We start from the raw sequence: 22,163 nt of genomic DNA on the forward strand, positions 1-22,163 counted from the left end.
ATAGCGAACGGGAGCGCAATGACAACCAACAATGTATCGAAGTTGATGACGTGCCCTTTAGGTGTGAAGCCACTCAGAACAAAGTGGGTGTTCCGGCTCAAGGAGGCCGACACTGGACGAGAAGTTTGACCCAAGGCGGAACTGGTAGTGAAGGGTTTCCTTCAACGCCCTGGAATCCACTTTGAAGATACATTCGCTCCAGTGACAAGACTACGATAACCACGATGGACGACAATACAGCTTTCCTACATGAAGAACTAAAAGAAGACCTTTATATGGAGGTACCAGAAGGCGTGAAAGCGAAATCTGGCAGCGTATGCAAACTGTACGGTTTGAAAGAAGCCCAACGGTACTGGAACGAAAGTTTCAACTCAACTCTGCTGAAACTGGGATTTCATCGATCCAGACATGATTACTGCCTCTATGTCTCTTCACGCAAAAATTTATGAAATTTATGCTTTACGTGGATAATCTATTAATAGTTGGAAGAAACTTAGAACAATTGAAGCACTGAAGCACCGTCTTTCCAAAGAAGTAATTTTTTTTCTTGGGAATACGACTCAACTACGATTCGAAACAAGGTGTACTGATGCTGTCACAAGAAGGTATTGCCATCAAGATTCCGGTGAAGTCCGGAATGTTGGACTGCAATTCCACCAAAAGCCAAATGGAGAAAGGACTTCAGCTGAGCCGTGAAGGAGACCGTACCAGCTACTGGGTAGTTTGATGTATCAAATACTATGTGTTTGACCAGACTTGTGCTACCCAGTCAGCTATATAGGACGGTTTCAGCACACACACCAATGGAGAATCACTGGCAAACACTAAGGCGGATATGGAGATACCTGAAGGAAACAAGCGCCATGGGTCTACGCTTCTAGAGGAATGAAGATAGCAGACCACTTGTCGGAATCGTAGATGCGGACTAGGCAACTGATACCGCAAGTCAGTAACGGATTTCCTGTTTGAGGTGTATGGCTTAACGGTGTCTTGGGCCAGCCGCAAACAGCCAACTGTTTCTACGGCTTCAAGCGAAGCAGAATACGTTGCTTTAAGTGCAGCTGTTTCCGAAGCAGTTTGGTTAGCCGGAATTCTAAAAGACCTCAACGCCAAGACATCAACAGATTCTGTCACACTATACGAAGATAGCCGAGGCTGCATAGGACTAACCAAAAATGCTGAATCGAAGCGGATTGAGCACATCGACATCAAGCCAAGGGGTATTCAACTCTGCACATCTTAATCTGTGCCAAGCGTTGTGCCGATCATTTCGAATTAGTGATCAATCAAGGTGTCAGTATCCCATGAGTTTGGCAACCCTGAAGTGTGAGTGTATTTTCATATTTATCTAATTCATGACCATGGCTCATGGCAAATATTAAGCTTCATTTTCATTAGAATGAGAGCGGATTGGGCAGTGGAAGAGGAACTGGAAGCAATACAACCTATACGACACACCCGTCCACAAGCAACGGACGGTGGACGAAATTTTCACCAGCTGCCAATAAAATGCCAGGACATCCTCGAAACAATTATGATCGACTCAAGCCTATCGTATCGCAGATTGTGATGTCACCTACCATCACCCAATTACTTCCACAAGGTACCAACAATCAAAACCAATGGCCAATGTACCACCAGTGAAAACCATCCAATGTCCCCCCACTTCATATCTGTCATACCTCGGAAATGGTGCACGATCCAGATAAACTTCGCTTCTGCAGTTCAACTGTACCCTGTGGTTGTTGTTGTTCGTCTGCACGCCCATGGGATCTTGTCGAACAGCAAATTACTTAGTGTCGTCATGCACTTTCGAGATTGAGCAAGGCCTTATAATTGATTGATTGGTAGGCCACCCATCGCACCGGATCCTTTTTAGACGAACTAGTGCAACAGAAGAGTGCAGATTGGATCGTTGATGATGGGGTGTACTCACGGAATAGAATGTAATTGCATTTTTGATTGCATTGATCTGTTCCTATAAATCCTATACTGTTTTGCTAAGGCAATCGTTTTTTGGGGTTAGTACGTATCGACATCCCCCAATAAGTACTGGGAATTGTATGGACATCCCTATAAAGTCCTGTGGATTTCCCATCGAAGTCCATACCAATTGAAACCAATGACTGGCAAGGATACCTAAGCAAAAAAGTAGGAGAAAATGATTAAATTTTCATCTCGGAAGACCCTTGGCAAGGCCGGGATTCAAACCTGGCCAAAATACAAAACCCATCATCCACACCCCCTATGATGTGTTTTTTTTCTTTATCGTTCGTTCTGCATAACAGCCTTGTAAAACCAATACAAAAATCCTCCGCAACTGGCACAATATTGTCGTCGTTCAGAGGATTCTAGTCATTTCAGTTCGCCGATCGCATTGCACACCGTACCATCGTATTGGACGATCTTACAGGCATTTGACCAACCGTTGCTGGAGGGAACCCATTCTGGCCATCTTGACTGTCGTATCGACCCTCTCGACCGACCATGGTGTGGAAGAACTCTGTTGGCGTGAAGCTATTCTGGACGAAACCACGAGCCGCTGGGATTTTCGCTACGAATCGGATGAGATAAACTTAGTTTCATGGTGCAGACAGGTGCAGGCAATACTCACAGCATTTTTCCTTGGATTCCGAACCCAATGGGAAGCCCAATGGAGTAAACAAAGAAGTCAATGTTAGCAACGATTGGCAAAACGTCAACGTTTGTCCTAAACTGCCGAATAGTGTGCCATGCTGTGTTTCGGCACAGTGAGCAGAGTTGATTACCCCCCAATTCGCTGTCAAATCCGAGCCAGTTTCTCATTGGTCGATTTGACAGTAGCAATCGTGGAATAAAAAGGACAGAATGATCGCATCAATCTAGCTAGCAGTGATGCCGGAATCAATGTTGACGTCAATGGCGTTGTTAATTGTTTATATTTGCGAAAGAAAAGTTGAAAAATTGAGTACACTACGTGTTTTAAGCGATGGATATTGTTTTTTGTTTATGGTTGTTTTTATTGTGTTGAGTAAAAATGATGTACAAGTTGCCAAACTGCGGTAGAAACTCCGAATTAAATCCAAATTAAAATAGAAAAAATATTTTACATTCCTGGCATCATTGGTCAACTCCGTCAAACGCCACGCACAACTTTCCGAAGGGCATTCTTCAAAAACATTAAGAAGAGTGAGAAGTTCGATTGTCAAGTCCCGTCCCGGATTACTCCTTGCATCAAGCACAATTTCATCAGGGATCATATGGCTGCATCAAGCAGCAGGCAGATCTCTTCACAAAATCTTTGGTTGTTTCACGGTTCCAATAACTCATGCCGTTTTAGTTTGAAGCGAACCCTCACCCGGGTTGCAACCTAAGAGCTGTCAAACTGATAGTTTGAACGTCAGTTACCAACCTAGGTTCACCACCAAGCAACCTGAAAAACGACTAGGATCGAACCAGAATTTTTTTCGAGGTTCATCAGTTTCGCGCATACATTCAAAACTTATGGTATGGGTAAAAGTCAAAAAGGTAAACAAAAACAAAATCAGTCAGACAGAAAATATTGAATTGTTATGAACTTCTATATCAATATTGACCTTGCGATGAAATTCGGGTCTTTTCGGCCCAAATGACTGTCTCTCTGAAGCCAAAAGCTCGATGATCTTGAAATTTGGTGACTTTTCTAAACTTCTGGTAGAGTTTCAAGAGTTTTTGAGCACGTACAGTGACTCAGAATAAAAAAAGTCACACACCCGGCGTCTGGGTCTTTTAAGATCCAATATTGTTTCTGCTATAAAATTAACAATTTGAGTGCGATGAGTATAACTACAGCAAGAGGAGTGCGAGACATCTAACTGCACAAACCTCTTTTTGCCATTTAAGCGGTCAGAATTCCATTTGGTCATCATGACCGCACGGAATTCACTACAAACCGGAGTGGTTCCGGGAGAATGGAAACCGGCTGTTCTGCGAAGAAATTTTTGAGAAAATATTATGCTGCGCCATATTTCATATGAGTCATATGAGACATCGCTTACTCCGGGAGAAGTAGTCTCCAGAAGATCCAGAACACCCGTAAAAATGGTCCAATCATGAAAATAAATCTAAATCCCCGCGATTGTTTTTTTCAAATGTCGTTTTACTTTACTTGAATAGTTACATACGATGTGTAAACATTATTTGGACCATCCATGGCCTCACTCTGGTCCTCCAGAAAAGCCGAAACATCCGTTAACAGCCAGAAGCCCAATACTGCAAACAGCGTATCGATTCATGTTGGCATGGTTGGTTCATGGCATTGTGATGATCTTATATATTTTTGTAATTTAGCCACCATTCGATAGATATAGGAATCTACTTTCAAATGAAATAGAAAGTTACCTGATTGAACCTGCATTTGGTCAACCGGATCGGAAAAACCTGTGACCTGGTTCTCAGCAAATGCGTCCATCAAATTTTGAAATTGAGCCCTAATTTAAAAGGTATTGGCTTTTCAACAAAACAGATAGGGAATCGATTGGACTTGTAGTTGGCCAGCCGGACCGGGAAAACTAGTGAGAGGATTATGGTCTGAAGATTTCCGGAAAACCCCGTGTATGGTCAATTCTTGCCTAGAGATAAGAGATTTTTTGTAATTAGCATAGATGAAAAATTGAATCTTCATACCGATTCTGTTACTGGGTGACAGGAAAACGAATCTCCAGATATCCGGAATCACCGGGAAAACGGTCAATTCCTGAAAGTCATCCTAGGAATGCACGATTTTTTTTTTCTAAATTGCATAGAATCTTGAGCATAGCTATAACATGCAATCCTCAGACTGGCTGAAAACGGATTTGTGAATATCCCGAATAACCGCAAGTAATGTCAATTTTTAATTGTGGTACGAGACATATGCGGTTTTGTTGAACTGCATACAATTTTGAGCAAAGATGAAATCCAGAACAACATGTGAAAAGGGCATACAAGCTTTTTGTAAACAAACCTTTGTAGGCCCTTTTCTAACCAACCGAGGGTCGCCCATGCAAACCAGCAATATCATCGGGAAGGGGAAAGTGTCCTCTACCCGGTGATGTTAAAGGTTTGCGTTGGTGTCATATGGGTGGCGAGAAAAGGGCATCAGAAGTTTTGTTTACAAAAAGCTTGTATGCCCTTTTCACATGTTGTTCTGGAAATATGCTATTTCAATACCGATTCTGCTACTTACTGTCCTTATTCCTCAAGCATATGTAATCATCCTGTTGGATTATGTCTCCTTCATGGTCATAAATTAGTGTTAATTAGCTTGGCAGCGGACTCAATCAGCAGCGAGCAAGGGAATGCCCAGTGCATATATAAACTGAAAACTGATGTTGAAGAATCGCTTGGCAGCTAGCTGTCATTGCCTTTTTGACTTTTCTATTTCAAGTCACACATACACATAATTTATTAATTTATTTGATAAGGCTCAAACGAATTAACTTTACAGAGCCGAGGATTCTTGGTTACTATACAATACATCTTAAAACTATAGTCAAAAGGTACAACACAATAAACACTTTATCTTCCGCTATCCAAAAAGCCTTCTCCTCCATCCGAACAGGAGCCGCTTCAAGTGGTTTGATTGTATGACAGTTACGCCAACGAGGGTCAGAGCGCTTCCATTGCAGCAATGGACGCAAAACGTGGTCAGCACTCACACACTCATCACTAAACGGTTGCTTTCCAAAGTCAACGACGCATCGACCGAAAGAACTGGTGATGAAGGACAATGAGGAGGACCACACAATGGTTGCTGCCGAAAAAACAGCCGATCGCGTGGCACACATCGAGAGTGGCCTGCTTTTGTCGACAGCCGAGTGAACACTGTCACATACACATGTACGTAACATTTCAGTTCATCGCGAGAGTGATAGTTTGAAGAAACTAACCCAGTTTCGAACCTGGTTCACCAAACTAAAACGGCATCAGAAGCAAGATTGGAGTCACCTATTGAGAGGGGGTGTTGGCGATCAAGTCATCGGTGTTCAACGAGGACCGTTCATCACAGCAACCCAAGTTTTACTGATGCACTGGAGACATTATTTTTCCTAATCAAAATCCATCCTTACCAGCAGTGCTGCAAAATCGCGACAATACACGGCGATATTCTAAATTCTGAACTGCTTGGATAACCATAATGTGAATCAGAATGCACGAAATTACACTTTTTGTTTCCACGTGAATCTCTGATGAATGAGATTTTGTAAAAGGTTACTATGTGATGAACAATTTAGTCAATATTGCGCGAAAGTCTGTCAATGACAATGGCAAATCTCAGCACTGCTTACCAATCAATAAACTAGTTATAAAATAAAACTGACCCTTTCCTGGCTATTGAGTAATACGGACCACAATACCATGCAGTTCACTTGGAATTGTCTTAAATTTTGCTCAGGATTATGTTGTAGTAATCTTCTATTTTTTTTCTAAAAATTCACTTGGAATTCTTTGGAATTGTACCCTCAAAATTGCATTCTCTTTGTATTTTTCACGGATCCTTGAATACTCGTCACAATCGTCGTGGAATTTTCCACAGAACTACTTACAAAATTTACTCTGACGTCACACAATTGAGTGAGAGCTGACCGAAGCCCCTCTTGAGGACTGCTGGGATAGTGTCAAAGCAGCCATTAAGGTGCCATTGGGTTTGTGGAACGGAATCGACAAAACGATTGGTTTGACGAGGAGTGTCAGATGATTTTAGGCGATAAGAATGCAGCGCGGGCGATGATGCTGCAGCAAGGTAGCCATCAAAATGTGGAGCGATATAAACAGAAGCGAAAAAAGCAAACACGTCTTTTCCGGGATAAGAAGCGTCGCCTGGAAGAGGCAGAGTGCAAAGAAATGGAACAGCTGTATCGTTTACAACAGACCCGCAAGTTCTACAAGAAACTCGACGGATCCCGCAAAGGCTTTGTGCGGAGTTATCTTGACGGATGAACGTGAGGTGATCGAAAGGTGGAAGCAGCACTACGCTGAACACCTTAATGTCACAGAGACGGAGAGCCAAGACAGCAGGAGGAACGGCATCATCGATGCGGCGGACGAAGTACAAGTAAGAACTCCTACGATAAGTGAAGTTAAGGATGCTATCAAACAGCTAAAGAACAACAAGGCAGCTGGGAAGGATAGTATCGGAGCGGAACTGCTTTCCCAGATCATCTTCCGCCGTCTATCGCCGCTAGCAAGCAGATTTGTGGGAAGTTATCAAACCGGTTTTGTAGACGGGCGATCGACAACAGACCAAATCTTCACGTTGCGACAGATCCTCCAAAAATATCGCGAATATCAAGTTCCTACACACCACCTATTCATCGATTTTAAAGCCGATTTTTACGATACTATTGACCGTGGAGAGCTATGGAAGATTATTAACGGTTTTCCCGGGAAACTGGCGAGACTGATCAAGGCTATGATGGATTTTGTACAGTGAAGATATCGGGTGCGCTATCCGACCCGTTTGTAACACGCAAATGACTTCGACAAGGCGATGGTCTTTCCTGCCTCCTGTTCAACATTGCGCTAGAAGGTGTTATGAAACGTGCGGGGCACGATCTTCAATAAGTCCAGCCAGTTCAACTGCTTCGCTGACGACGTGGACATTGTCGGAAGAACGTTTCAGGCGGTGGCTTTCCAGTATGTGGGGGAGAGGTAGCTCATCGATTCTTCCGGTTCGCCTCCTAGCATCGTGCTATAAGGTACCAGGCTCCAGGGTAGTTGATCGATAGCTCGATGACGTCATTTCGTTGGCGTCTGCAATGGGAAATTCTCATAGCAGGCGTTGACGATGGAACGTTGTCGAGTATTTGAATAGCAACTATCGTGGTAACTCACCGATTACCTGTCGATCTGCCAAATTTGGAAAGACGTCTGCATTGAATTGTCTCATATAATAATATTCCGCCCACTATATCACAAGAAATTGTGAGTAGCTAAGTGGAATGGAGATAAGTTAAGCATTGGGTACAGGACCAAGTCTCCCCTGGGTGGTGCCAAAAGATGAGCGCAATAGAATCAAGTTGTCATAAGGCACGGAATGAGACTATTGCATGGCTGGGTAGTCAAAGTCTTCCATTCGTTAGTCATTTCAGGTAGGTTAGAACAGGTTTAGGTTAAGGGTGGGCGTTGGCCAGATTTGGATTTTTCAGATGAAATCCTGGATAGGACCCTGTCATTGAACGTCGCGTGAAAGTGGAACTTAATGAAGGCCTAAGTACTTTTTCGTAGGTTTTAGTTTTCGGATTTGAAAGATCGTCGGTTACAGTGGCCTGCTTACTGAGCAGAAAATCGCGGTCCCAGGTCCTTACATATCAAAGAGATTTATGGTAAAATCGCTTGTGCATCGTGTATTTTGCGAAACTCGTTGTTGTCGTTGGTTCCGGGTTTGAATGGATACACAAATTTGAGCAACGGTATTATGTGATATGAGGGGCTCGGTGGCCTTAGAGCAACCGTTTTTGCTTACTGAGCGAAACATCATGAGTCTAATCTCAGGCCCATCCACATTCAAGATTCGTCAATCGTTTTATTTGTTAATATGACTACATGGTAATAATAGCAACTCGGTGATTAAAAAGGTGCTCGTCTGCCTAGTGGCAAACGTTTTTGCTTACTGAGCAGAAGACCGTGGGTTTAGTCCCAAGCTCCTTCGCGTTATATGATCGTTAGGACATCAATTCAGCTTATCGTTTACCAAAACGAACCCTGCTGCAAACCCAACCCTCTTATCCAACAGGCTAGTGATTCCTCGTGGAAGTGCAGAGGTGTTCTGGGCTTCCATCAAAGCGAGTGTCATGTCAACACAATCCTTCCCATTCCTTTCTTGACCTGTGTTCGGGCGCGGCCGGCGCTGGTATTGCCTAATTTAAGATCACCAGTTTTTACACATTGAGGATGATTGCTAGTCCCAAGCATCGTCTATTGGTTCTCTGTGTAATTACAGCTGATCTGGCAGTAACAGATTGGCAACCGTGGGCGGTCAATCAAGCTCAAGCTCAAGAACGTTTCAGACGGTGGCTCTCCAGTACACCAGGCTGAAACGTGAAGCAGAAAAGGTTGGATTAAAGGTGAATATGTCGAAGACAAAGTATCTGTTAGCTGGAGGAACCGAGCGCGATAGGGCTCGCATAGGCAGCATTGTGACGATAGACGGAGATGATTTCGAGGTGGTGGATGAATTTGTGTACCTCGAATCATTGGTGACGTCAAATAACAACTGCAGTAGAGAAATTCGGAGACGCATTATTGCCGGAAGACGTGCCTACTACGGACTCCACAAGACCCTAACGTCGGGTAAACTACATCTCCGCACTACGCTGATAAGACCGGTAGTACTCTACGGGCATGAGACATGGACTTCAAGCACTGGCAGTTTTCGAACGACGCGTGCTAAGGACCATCTTTTGCGGGGTATATGAAGACGGTGTTTGAAGCAGAAGAATGAACCACGAACTGGCGCTTCTTATATTGGAATCCAGTATCCAGAAAGTCGCTGAAGCTGGAAGGGTACAATGGACGGGACACGTTGTAAGAATGCCGGATAACAATCCCGCAAAAATGGTGTTTACCTCAAATCCGGCTGGAACAAGACGCAGAGGAGCGCGGCGTGCTAGATGGTTGAACAAAGTGGAGCAGGGTCTAGGAAGTGTGGGACGCTCGAGGAATTGGAGACAAGCCAGGGATCGAGCTAGTTGGTGCAACATTGTTATGCAGGTCAAATCCTGAGGGACGTCGGACCAACAAAAGTAAGTAAGTAAACGTGTATCGAACAACCGGGAAAATGACATAATTTCAGGAAAAATCGGGAAACTGCTAATACATAGGAAACATTTGAAATTCTAGAACATTGGCAAATTTTTAAGATCTCAACATTTAAATTGAGGGACCATTTTTTACCAAAAATTTTTAGGTTTACAAAATTTTGAAAATTTATTCTACTAATAAAACAGAAGGCAACAAACTAATAAAATACTGCCTTACAAATATTTTTTCAATATTCAAATTAAAATTTCACCCATTAACATTTACTAACAAAAAAACTTATCAGGAACTCATTTGAATTTCTATTGGGGTCATTAAGAAACGTTTAACCAACAGCAGCCCCCTTTCTACTCGAAAAAGAGTACCTTTCTTCGCTTTCTTGGAAACTAGTTTGGACACATTGAAGCTCAACCTGTCATCTTCGGACAGCAAAAACATTAAAAGAAGCAACAAACAACAACAACAACAACAGTTACTGGACAACAACGTCGCCTGCGAGGGCTTCCTCCTTTGGGCTTGGCTTGACGATGTGCTTTCGTTCGCCAACTAACCCAGGGAACAACATCATAAAAAGCCATATAAAAGCAATAATTATAATATTATTACTATACGAATGCACACCCTGTGCGAAACGATGTTTTGAACCGTGCGGACTGGTCCAACCGGAACGGTGTCTTGCGGGCCTACCAACTGGTTGTCTCCTCTGTCACTCACCGTCGCAACGCAGACGTCCGCCTTGGCAAACCGACGTCGCGATCGGGTCCCAATCGATTATGACGAAAGTGCACCGACTGCAGCAGCTAAAGCGTAACGAGAATAAAAGCACGCCAATGCTGCCGGGGCCTGATATCAGAAACACACAAGCTAAAAACATTGTTGGTTCAATATCGACCGTGTTGCTCGCAAACAGCAGGAAGGTTGACCTACTTCCTGTCGTCCCATGTCCGTAGAGCAAACTTGACGGCAGCATATCGACGATGAAATCATCCAGCCCATCCCCGTTAGGACAGCAACACGGGACAGGCGGTCAAATTGATATGTTCCAGCTGGGACGCTTTCTATCGCTATTTCTATACGTATGATGGTGAGTGGCTACAAATCTGCTCTTGAACTTACGTCCTCGAAAACGCTCCCGACGTTGGCCGTGACTAGAAGAAATGGAAGCGAACTCGGATTTTCCATCTTTCGCTCTAAATGGTGCTACTGGCACCGACTTGTGTTTCTGGAACGCTTCTTCGCACTTCACACTGAAACTTCACGCACGACTGTATGTCTAGTTGATGGGCTCCGGGCGATGATCTGAGCGGACTGCACTGAGGAGCTAGCTTCTTTCTGCCGCCGTTGTTTACTTTTCCCCCCTTCTTCCACTCACTGGGCCCTCTTCTGGCTTGATTTATTTTCTTTCTTCAAGATTTGCTTCTTCCTCTTTCACTGGAACACTTTGAAGCACTTTCGGGTGCAATTCATGACGACGTGGAGTGCTCTTCCAGGTGCAAAAGTGGAACTAATCGCTTCCGAAATGCAAATTCCCTTGAAATTTATCTACACTCTTCCTTCCACGACCATCATCGATCAGCAACCAGCGGACTCACTCAACGGAGGAGCGCTAGAAACAAAACAGCAGACACAGAGGACGCTTTCACTTTCATTTTTTTCTCTCTCTCCGCACTTGACTCTTCTTTTCTTTTGCACGCAGATAAACTGGAATTTTTACTGCCCCACTGAATATTGCGAGAAGAGGATTGCGCCAATGCCGGATATTCCGGATCATAAAATTCCTTTGCACACCGAAAACTCACGGATTTTTTTTCTCACATTACCCGCGTTCCCGATTCCGAACTCCGACGGACGGCCGTCGTAAAAACTGGAGTGATTTGTGTAGTGTAGAAGACGAGGAGAAGTACGGCGTAGCTGCTGTGAGGAGCGATAAGTATTCTTCCTACATTATTTCACAACGTCAACACTCAAAAACTCACTGGACCATCGACCCAGAACCAGACGACCGCCGAAAGATGGAAACTCTTCTGCGAGGACAAGCGAACGAACCAGAGCGAGTGACGAACGGCAACTGGTTGAAAATTTTTGACGTCCGTTCGTCCTCCTCCACCTTCGGTGGAGCGAACTCAATGAGGTACAGAGAGAGGTGAAGCAGATCGTGAAATATGGTTGTATTAGTAAACCAAAAAATCAACGTAAACGCAAGTAGTGACGTCACTAATTGGTTGTATCGTACACGGGTTTTACTCACACAACTTAACCGATTGCTTCACCTCGGTAATACAGCTCATTGGAGCGAACTGTCAGTTTGAGGGAAAGAAAGTAAATAAATGCGTAAGGGCGCCGTAAAAAAATCGGAATAAGAGGGAGTCATATGAAATTTTCCATGAAGGGTGGTATGAAAAAAAAAAAAAATCTGTGGTAGACAACCCTAACAAAATTTGTAGTACACACAGCAAAAAAAAAATGTAATATCGATCAATGTAATTCAAGCTGATACAATATTACATCAATGGATGTAATTTTGTTCGCAAAATCGATGTACATCGTACAACGTTATATTACACAACCGATGGATTGACCTGGTTGCAGCAGTTTGGATGTAATATTCAACAACTTTTTTTTTCTGTGCACGAAACGAAAATCAATTATTTTATTCATGTGTTTCACTTATACATTTTTGCCAAAACATCAGTCTTATACATTCCATAAGACAAACCACATAGGTCCTATAAGAATGCATAAAAGGTATGTGTGACCGCTTATACATTTCATTTGACACATGAGCTTCATTAACTTTTTGCAAGGCGTTTGCTTATTAGTTGACTTATACATTTTATGCATAATCAGCAATAGAAATTTGCCAAAAGGTACAAGGAGATTTCTATGCGTGTAGGACAATTCACAGTAGCGTTATTTACACACAAAAAATAATCGTTACTAAAATTAATAATACCATGGGTAGAATTAAAAGTTTTCGTTGGTTCTTTTTGGTAGAAAGTTCGAAGCATTCAACATAAAAATGTGTAAACTGTCAAATCAAAAGTTTAAGTCTTCGTTAAATTCAAAAGTTGAAGTTTTTGAATCAAATTGTGGAACTGTCAAAAGGAAAACCAATATTTTTAAAATGAAGTACACACAAAGAACAAAAATTGTTGCAATAAAAATTAAAAGTTTCGCAAATTTCGTAGTTTTAACTACGAAAATATTCAAATGAAAAGTTATTGTTTTGTTTTGAAAGTGTTTCTTTTACTCTCGACTCGTTATTTTAAAAGCGCATTCTTTTAAAATAAAAGTTGATCAACTTTCAAAAATACCTTTTCATAGCGATGTTTTTGGCAACACTTGACCTCCATTTGGCGCTAAATTTGAGTTGACGTCGATTGATGGAGGAATGGTTTTGGCTGGCTTCCATAGGAGTTTTTTGAGTATGGTAATTGATTCAACGGTAAGTTTAATAAACTACGAAACCATAATTGATGATGATGAATCTATTTATGAAACGTAACCAATAATTTCATCTCCACAGATCAACGTATTTAACTCGGTATTCAAGGCGCTTAGTGAAGAGCTCCATTCTGATCTTGAATTTGCTCATCTTCCGTGGGAATAATCTGACAACCATCTACTAAATCTACAAGCTGCATACAGGTATAGCTCCAATCACCCATAATTGCTAATTGTACCATTCTCAAGACTTGTAGATTTACAAGAAATAACTAAAGGTTTCCAATATTGATTTGTATCTTTCTCATTTGCAGTCTAAATACCCGGAACAGGTACCAGTTGCAGGATGAAGCATCCCATCAGCTGCAGTGGAAAAATCATCGGAGAACTTCGAGCCCACAGCAGCGACGTCTTCGGAAACCGGGTAGACATAACTTGAATAACATATTTATAGAATATAGTATATACTATTAAATATTATCAAGAAATTAAAAATAATATAAATAATTTAAAAAAATATTATATTGAAAATGCTTGTTTTTAAATTGACAACATTTATTTTTCCTATTCAAAGTGGCACATTTTATTTACACTATATTAAACTTTCATGTCAAAAGCTTGTTTGAAACACGCTGTTAATTTAAATACTGCCATGCTTTCAATTTGACAGTTCTATAACTCGATTTGAAAGTTTCAACTTTTAAAAGTAGGGAGTGGGCAACTTTTGAATTGACAGTTAGATTACTTTCATTTTGAAAGCTAGCCGCTTTCTACCAAAAAGAACCAATGCAAACTTTTAATTTCACCAATGGTTTTTTTTAATTTTACTAATGATTATTTTTTGTGTGTACGAACTGTTTCAGTTCAAAAGGAGTCGTTTTTGTCATGACAATATATGTTTTTATCTCAAATTTGAAATATTATCAGATTAATAGTTTTCAAGATTTAAAAAAGTACCCAAACTCATATTTGAATGATTTTTTTTTAAATAGTGTTTATTCATATATTTTCGAGTATATTTTATAAAAAAAACAACAAAACAATACATAGTTAAAATTACCATTGCAAATTTTGTCCTAGTCCGAGGAATCAAAGGAAGGTATTCGGTCCAACCTCGGGTCGACGGCAATTTCGGAACTTTCCTCTTACTTCTATCGTTCGAAACGACGATAACAAAAGGAAAGCGGTTATGACAACGAGTGCTTTGGGAAACGTTCCCTTGACAAGGCAATCCCAATACCACTTCATGGACACGGCATTCATTACGAGGTCTTCCTGCTGAAGCTACTTTATTCTCCATGAGCTGACGATATAGAATCTACAAAAACAAAAATACAGCCTTTGAAATACAACAATTGCATACCACAAAAGTGGGACACTCACCATAGAAATATCCAGCAGAATGGTGAAGACAGAAAATCCTTGTCATCAGCACCGGTAAAGGAACGCCACCCACCACGGGAATTGACCACCACCCGAACGACTCGACCACGTACCTACGATGTAAAAACAAATTTAATCGATCCCTCGTTCGATCCTAAGAAAAACGAATTTCCAACTCACCTATCATTTCCTGTTGCAGTGGCAGAATCACCATCGATTGCCACTTATCGTCACTGGAGGCAACTTTCGAACACCGATTCCACCGTAAACTGCTTTTTTTTACCTCCGTCTCGTCCACTCATATTCAATTTTGGCGGCAAATGAAGTGGGGTTCAGAGATCGGTTCAGTACTGCCAACAACTTTACTATGAAGAGGTATTTTTGACAGTTGAACAACTTTTATATAAACATAATGCACTTTTAAAATAACAAGTCAGAAGTGAAAAAAAACTTTCAAACCAAAGATATAACTTTCATTTTGAAAATTTGCCCAGTTAAAACTACGAAATTAGGGAAACTTTCATTTTGAAAATGCATTATTTTTATAGCAACAATTTTCGTTTTTTGTGTGTAGGGTGGCCATATATACCTACCGACTAATTGGCAGTCCTACCGATTTTCGGGATGTCTACCGATTCACAGACGAAAGGTTCAAAACTACCGATTTTCACTTTTCCCTCGACTTTTCCTCAAGAATCACAGATTTTAAGTACACGCACAAAACTTTACAGTGAAAAAAAAATATTTGAGGTAAATTTAAACGTAAACTTGGTTTGCTCTGGCCACACACATGCACACATGCTTTTCATGTTTAAAATAAACAAAAATATTTTGAAATTATTTTAGCATGTGAATGGGGGATAAAAGCAAATAAATTAGGATTGAGCGATCTTCAGAGAAAGATCGATCTTGACGGATCGATCTTATTGTTGGCTCTAGAACGAGCTCTAGAATTAACTGGTTAAATCACCCTAATAAAAATTATATGGTTAATTTTCTTAACGACGTGTTCTGGGTATCATCCAAACCATTTGTTGAATAGTTCAATGATTTGGGTTATCGTTCGTTAATGGTTATTTTTTATTAGGGCGGTACCAAATAATCGATTTTTGGTAGATCGATGTTTTGATTTTTATTTTAATACGCTTGTTTACGTTGGTACCCCAAGGAATTCTTTCCTTTATAATATTCAATTTAATGTTGTCGTAACGGTAAGCAGCAATGAGCACAGGAGGGAGGTACACTAATAAAATTCCACACATTTTTATTGACGAAATTCCATTTGAAATTCCACATGATTTTCATGTGACCACCCAGAAGCACACATGAAATTTATGAGTCAAATGAATAGTATGTGTGGTTACACATTGCTTTTATGTGTACACATATTAAGCATGTGTCTGACACATAAATATCATTTGTTGATCACATTGCAAAAATTCATGTGTGGGACACATAAAAACAATCTTTGAAATTTTATCGGTGCAGCATAAACCTTCAAATGTTGCTGTACCAGTAAATATTGGAAACGCAAACAGTGACGTCATTGTAGGGAGCGATGCCGATGTTGACGTTATGTTCGTTAAATTTATAACGCAGTCTGTGTCTGTCTGGTGAAAGTAAATATTTTTTTTTTTTCGATGTAAATACACTTAACAAATTTAACACATATTTGTTTTTTTGAAGATCGAAAAGATCGAAAGAAGAGATCGAATTTTTTCGATCTTTTTGTGGACAAAGAATCGATCCGAAAAATCGGGATGAAAAAGATCGATCTTCCAAAGATCGATCCAAGATCGCCCAATCCTAAAATAAATGGAAATCTGCAGACAGGGCATCTAAATTCCTGCGGTTAAGAAAGGTCTGTGGATTTTTGGATCCGGGTCCGAGATCCAAGCGGCCGTCGGGGTGGGTGTCCGGGGGTTCCAGTTCAGTAAAACCGGTGATATTAGCGTCGTTTTAACGTTTCTGACGCTGGTCCTCATACCGGCCTCTTTCTACGTTTGGTGTTGGGGTCATGATCTGTTTTTCTTTCGACGTCGGGGGGGGGGGGTGAGGATGATATGGGGATCGACATCAAAAACGACGGAGTGACGTTGATATTGTGGGATTCCACCGGTTTTGTCGAGCTTGGAACACTTCCGGGTGGGTGCGTGGGTTTCCGGACCCTCTCCTTCGGTTTCGTCGCTTGCAGGCCGTTTTCAGTTGAGTTTGCCGAATGTAAACAAGAAGGAAAAAAAGGACACGCTAAAAATTGTTTACCCAGATTATGTATTGTTGAAATAAACATGCTTTTGAATTTAATTCAAACATATATATTTTTGTTGAAAACATGATTTTAATTTACTTTGAACCATTCATATTTTTATTTAATAAACATATATATTTTTGATTTAAATGAACAAAATTTGGCTCCACGCAGAAAAATTTATCGTTAAAACAAAAATATTTGAGGTAAATTTAAACGTAAACTCAGTTTGTTCTGGCGTTCTTGCCACAAAAATTAACAAGGTTTATTTCAAACGTATTCCAGGTTTGAAGTCATGTGATATTAATGTTTAAAATAAAAATGTTGTTACGTTTATTTTAAAAATATTTGTGTTGAAAATAAACGTGAATATTTTTGTTTGGTTTGACAGCTATGCGAACAAAAATTAATATGTTTATTTTTAACATGCTTCGTATGTTTGAAAGAAACATACTTAATTTTAAATTAAATTAGCATTTGACACCCCTCACCATCCCTCTCCAAAGGGGGAGTTTGGTAAAGAGAGATGAAAAAACCGATTTGTATACCTTCCTTTAAAGTTGTCCTAGCTCGCTATCTACTACACACAAAGAACAAAAATTGTTCGAATAAAAATATTGTATTTTCAAATTGAAAGTTTCTCAAAACATGCAGTTTCAACTATGAAAATATATAAATCGAAAGTTATGTTTTTGATTTGAAAGTGCTTTTTTAAATTTTGATGTGTAATTTTAAAAGTGCATTTTTTTAAATGAAAAGTTATTCAACTGTCAAAAATATCGACATTTTTCATGGCAGCACTGAACCTTCATTTACCGCCTTTTTTACATTTTTAATAGTGCGTTTCAGAATGAGAGATCCGTTTGTTGAATTCCGCTGGAAAAGTAGTGGAATCAATCCGGATCAAGTGCGAAAACGTGAGCATCGATTGGTAATGTTATTCTGATTGTGCGACCTTTTTTTTTTATTGAGGACAATGACTAGGATAATGATGAAAAACGGAGAGAAATGGTGACGTTTCATGAAGATTTCGTTCTGTGGCGTGGGTGGAACCTACGTTTCATAAATACTTTTAAATGTTTCAAAACATAGCTTCCAGTAAATGATTCTCTTAACCCGGTCGCGGTGTTGACCTAGATGATTATATTCAGGTGAGTGGTTAGGAATTTAAGGGAGTAAATTTTCCCCATATGAATGCAAAGTACATACATATCGTCTTTTTCTCCACTAACAGCTCCTCCTCCACTCAATCAAGAAGCTATCGATTATTGCCATGGGTCTGAGCGAGAAGCAAAGCCGGATTTAACTGATCCTGAGTCTGATCCGAACATACGTGGGGCAAAGACAGTCCAATCATAGAGGTAACTCTAAGACCACTGGGTCCCGAAGAAAATCATTATTATTTTTGGCTCACTCAGTACCAGAACAACGGTCCCAAGCAGTCCCAAGCTATTTCACTCACCCCTGCATGTTCTGCATGAATCCACACACCCCTGATGTTATCTGTCAAACTTTCATAGCGAATCAAAACAAACATAGTGTAGTAATAGAATTTCAACTAGAATAGGGTACGTTAATCGTTTGCTTGGGATCAATAGGCTACTAAAGTGGCGAGCCAATTTAAAATCGTTAGTTTCGTATTGATTGTTGGTCCAATGGAGTTGACGGCTACGACAAAAAGGCAAACCCCGACCTGGATTTAAGCAAGATGCAAGTGTGTCTTAATGAAAATTAGATGGCTTGTAACCTTTTCGTTTCCGATTTTATGTAGGCAAAATCCACAGCAGAGATTGGAGATGATGACTGATCGATTGCCTAGTATGTTGCTTTCCCTGTTCGGAGAGGAGAGCTAACGAATAATCGGTTCGCATCAGAACACGGAACCATCATGTTGCAATCGCTTTTGATCATAAAATACTACCTCCGGACATTGATGAAAGACCCCGATTCAGACCCTTCCCAAACGAGGTCGTCAAAGCTGGTACGAAAGATTTCTGAGACTCAACTGGAAGTACCAGCGAATACAACGTGCATTGCCGTTGGAATCCACCCGGCTGCCAGTATCGGGTCCACGTTCGAACCGATGGACCCCCGTGCAAAATTGATCGTTCGATCCCCAAGGTAAAGATCGAGAAGGAAGACAGTCACGATGTCAACATGGTCACTATAAGCCTCGAAAACGAGTAATAATTATAATTTATTATATATTTTGGAAACAAAAGAAATATATGTGTGACCTTTCAATCAAATTATTAAAACTTTAAATGTAATATTTCTTTTAATTTAAACTAAAAAAATAAGTTATTATGTTGAAAATGCTTAGTTTTAAATTGAAAATATTTTTTTCAGCTTGAAATGACACATGTTGTTTTAACTATGTGGAATTTTCTCGTAAAACCTATGTTTTGAATTAAACATAATCCACTTTTAATTTCGGCACTACCAAAGTTTTGATTTGACAATACTACAATTCTTTTTAAAAGCTTAAACTTTTAAAAGAAAGTAGCAGGCAACTTTTGAATTGACAGTTGACTTACTTTCATTTTGAAAGCCAAGCGCTTTCTACCAAAAAGAACCAATGCAAACTTTTAATTCGACGAATGGTTTTTTTAATTTTATTAGCGATTATTTTTTGTGTGTATCTATATGCAATTTTCACACTGCCGTACTCTAACGGAACTATCAACCCTATACTTTCATCTACTCCATCTATCGTATAAAAATTACCACTTTAGTCTGTAATTTGAAATTAGCATCTTCAACTATGTAAATCGTTGACTTCACGCAGAAGTAATACTAAACATATAGTCAAAAAAAAACTACAAGGGGTTGTACGCAATGATGACGTAGGACTACGTGGTATGATATAATAAATATTTTTCCAGAAAAGAACTGAACGACAAAGTCCATAAACGATTTCTTTATTTTTTTTTTTTTTTCATTTTGTTTATTTGGCAGGCTCAAATGTTAAAAGAATAACTTAGCGGAGCCGAGTAACATGGAATACCAATTTTGGTACTCAAAATACAAACAAAAGATATACAAATGCATATTATTAAAGGATTTTCCTGGGTGGCGATCGAAGCGGCGACAAAGCGATCTTCTCCCGTGCACGCAACTTCTTTCTTTCCCGAATTTGTTCCTCATTTTCGTTGAACCCGAAACGTGATCGCTGCTGCTGCATCTGAACATCGTTTCCCGTTGCATGCTCTCCGCTACTCTCGTCGGTCGTCGGGGTCGTCTCGTCCATTTCGTTATCTTCATTCAACATCTCCAACCCCGTGTCCGTTTCCTGGTCGCTAATGACAAACGACGCACCTTCCATCACTACACCAGCATACGTACTGCTGCTGTTTTGTTTTCTTTCACCTTGCTTTCCTTTTTCCTTTAGTTGTTTCTCCGGTTCCTTCCGAGCCTTCCGCTTGGGACAAGAAAGCTTCCGGTGTCCGTCCGCCTTGCACAGAAAACATTTATCTTTGTTGCCATCATAAAATATATTTCCTTTGCGGTTGAAGAAATACAATGACGTGGGGATTTCCTTCTTCACATCCATATATATACCGCGTATCCCTGTATAAACCTCAAAGCACAGATCAGATGGAAATTTCTCCCGGATGATGCGTTTAATTTTTCCATATTTCCCCAGCACTTTATCCAGCTCGTTGTCCGGTACCTCTGGTGGCAAGTCATACACACGCACATACTGGATAAATTCACCAGCATGCGACATGCGTACCTTTGCCGTCGTTCCATTCGCATAATGGAAGATTAAATCCTCCGAATTGTATGTCAGAGCATGGAGCATCGCTTCCTCTGATTTGAACTTTATGAAGACTCCCCTTTCCTCACCAATGCGATAAACAGCTTCCATTTCAGCCGGATCCGCGTCGAGTGCTTTGGCGAAATTTACAATCTCTCCAATGTTTGGTTTAGCATCATGGTGGCTGAAGCTAAACTTGATGGTGTTTTTTACTTCACACATCTTGCACCGTAGCAACAAAAGGCACCGAACTGCTAGTAACGAACAAAGAGCAACTATATAATAGCGAGTCTCAAAAACAGGCTATCGCGTGGTTCACACCGAAATAAAAATTCGACTGCTGCTGTAGACAGCTGTGGGACAACTGGATTTCTTTATGTTGTCGTCAATTTTTTTTGGAAAGCTATGTGAAATTCATATGGATTTCATTCATTACATACGAGATTACATATGTGATATATTTTTTGAGTGTATCCCCTAATTCCAAGTTTGGTTAGAAGATTACAACTCTGGAGAGCATTTTGTGTGGTCGTTGGGAGCGTGTGGTTCTGAATATGGCGATGAGTGTGCAAAATATTACGCAATTCCATCATCCCTATTCGCACGCGCCCGAGGATCGGAGGCGAATGCCACTTCGACTTGTTTCGTCTACTTACTACTCTCTGACGACTTTGCTAGGGAAGCAGCATATGCATGTACGTAATTGGTGGATTTGTTAATTATTTCGACACTTTTTGACAATGCTTGACATTTGCTACTTTTTCAATAGTTTCTTGTTGAACATAAACAGCCAAAAGCATTGATATCGATGCGTAAGCGTACACAGAAAAAAAGTTGTTTAATTACATCCAAACTGCTGCAACCAGGTTAATCCATCGGTTGTGTAATACAACGTTGTACGATGTAAATCGATTTTGCGAATAAAATTACATCCATTGATGTAATATTGTATCTGCTTTTTGCTATTACATCATTATTTCATACATCAGCTTGAATTGCATTGATCGATATTACATTTTTTTTGCTGTGTAGCCCTGATCGATTGATGATAAAATTATTGAAATTGGTTCAGGGGCAGCTGAGTTATTAACGTTCAATAATTTGGTTACATGTTCCATTTTCAGTTTTTACAAAGTGTATCCCCATATAGAAATTAAAGACGTAGTCCTACGTCAAAAAATGGTTAAAACTTTATCACACAAACGTTCATGTAAAGTTCCATAACCATTTCAGTTAAAGTTTAGCAGGGATTATAAACAATTTTCAACCATTTTTGGTAAGGTCCAATAATGGTTCCCATTTATGCGGGATGACTTCTGGATGGCTACACTGAACCAAATTGTCCATACATCAATGTATGATTATTGCTTCACTTGAGCCCCATACGGATTATTTTTCTATTTGTGAAAGATTATCATTCTCTGATTCAGCTCTCAAAGCACAGAAGAACTGAATAGCATTAATTCTAAAACAGGATAATTTTCGTTCTGCACGCTGTAAACCATTAGCATGATTATCATCCATTCTTAGGAAGACTTGAAATGAACAAACCGTATGATTAACATTGAG

At 40.3% G+C, this 22,163-nt stretch overlaps 2 protein-coding genes across 4 annotated transcripts in view; one reads left to right on the forward strand and one right to left on the reverse strand.

Moving 5' to 3' along the window:
• The window catches only part of 5PtaseI (inositol polyphosphate-5-phosphatase A), a 116,757-nt gene extending 104,945 nt beyond the window's left edge, over positions 1 to 11,812 (reverse strand). For both annotated transcript variants that reach the window (XM_065225501.1, XM_065225500.1), the window contains exon 1: positions 10,876 to 11,812. In XM_065225501.1, the coding sequence (XP_065081573.1) occupies positions 10,876 to 10,941 (66 nt within the window). In that variant the 5' untranslated portion in view covers positions 10,942 to 11,812. The remainder of the gene's footprint in view (positions 1 to 10,875) is intronic.
• The window catches only part of Det (Deterin), a 434,366-nt gene that overhangs the window by 315,119 nt on the left and 97,084 nt on the right, over positions 1 to 22,163 (forward strand). The window lies entirely within an intron of this gene.

This window comes from Ochlerotatus camptorhynchus, unplaced genomic scaffold (assembly GCF_037179485.1).
Source record: "Ochlerotatus camptorhynchus isolate MF236.1 unplaced genomic scaffold, CSIRO-AGI_Acam_v1.1 ptg000230l, whole genome shotgun sequence".
NCBI lineage: Eukaryota > Metazoa > Arthropoda > Insecta > Diptera > Culicidae > Ochlerotatus > Ochlerotatus camptorhynchus.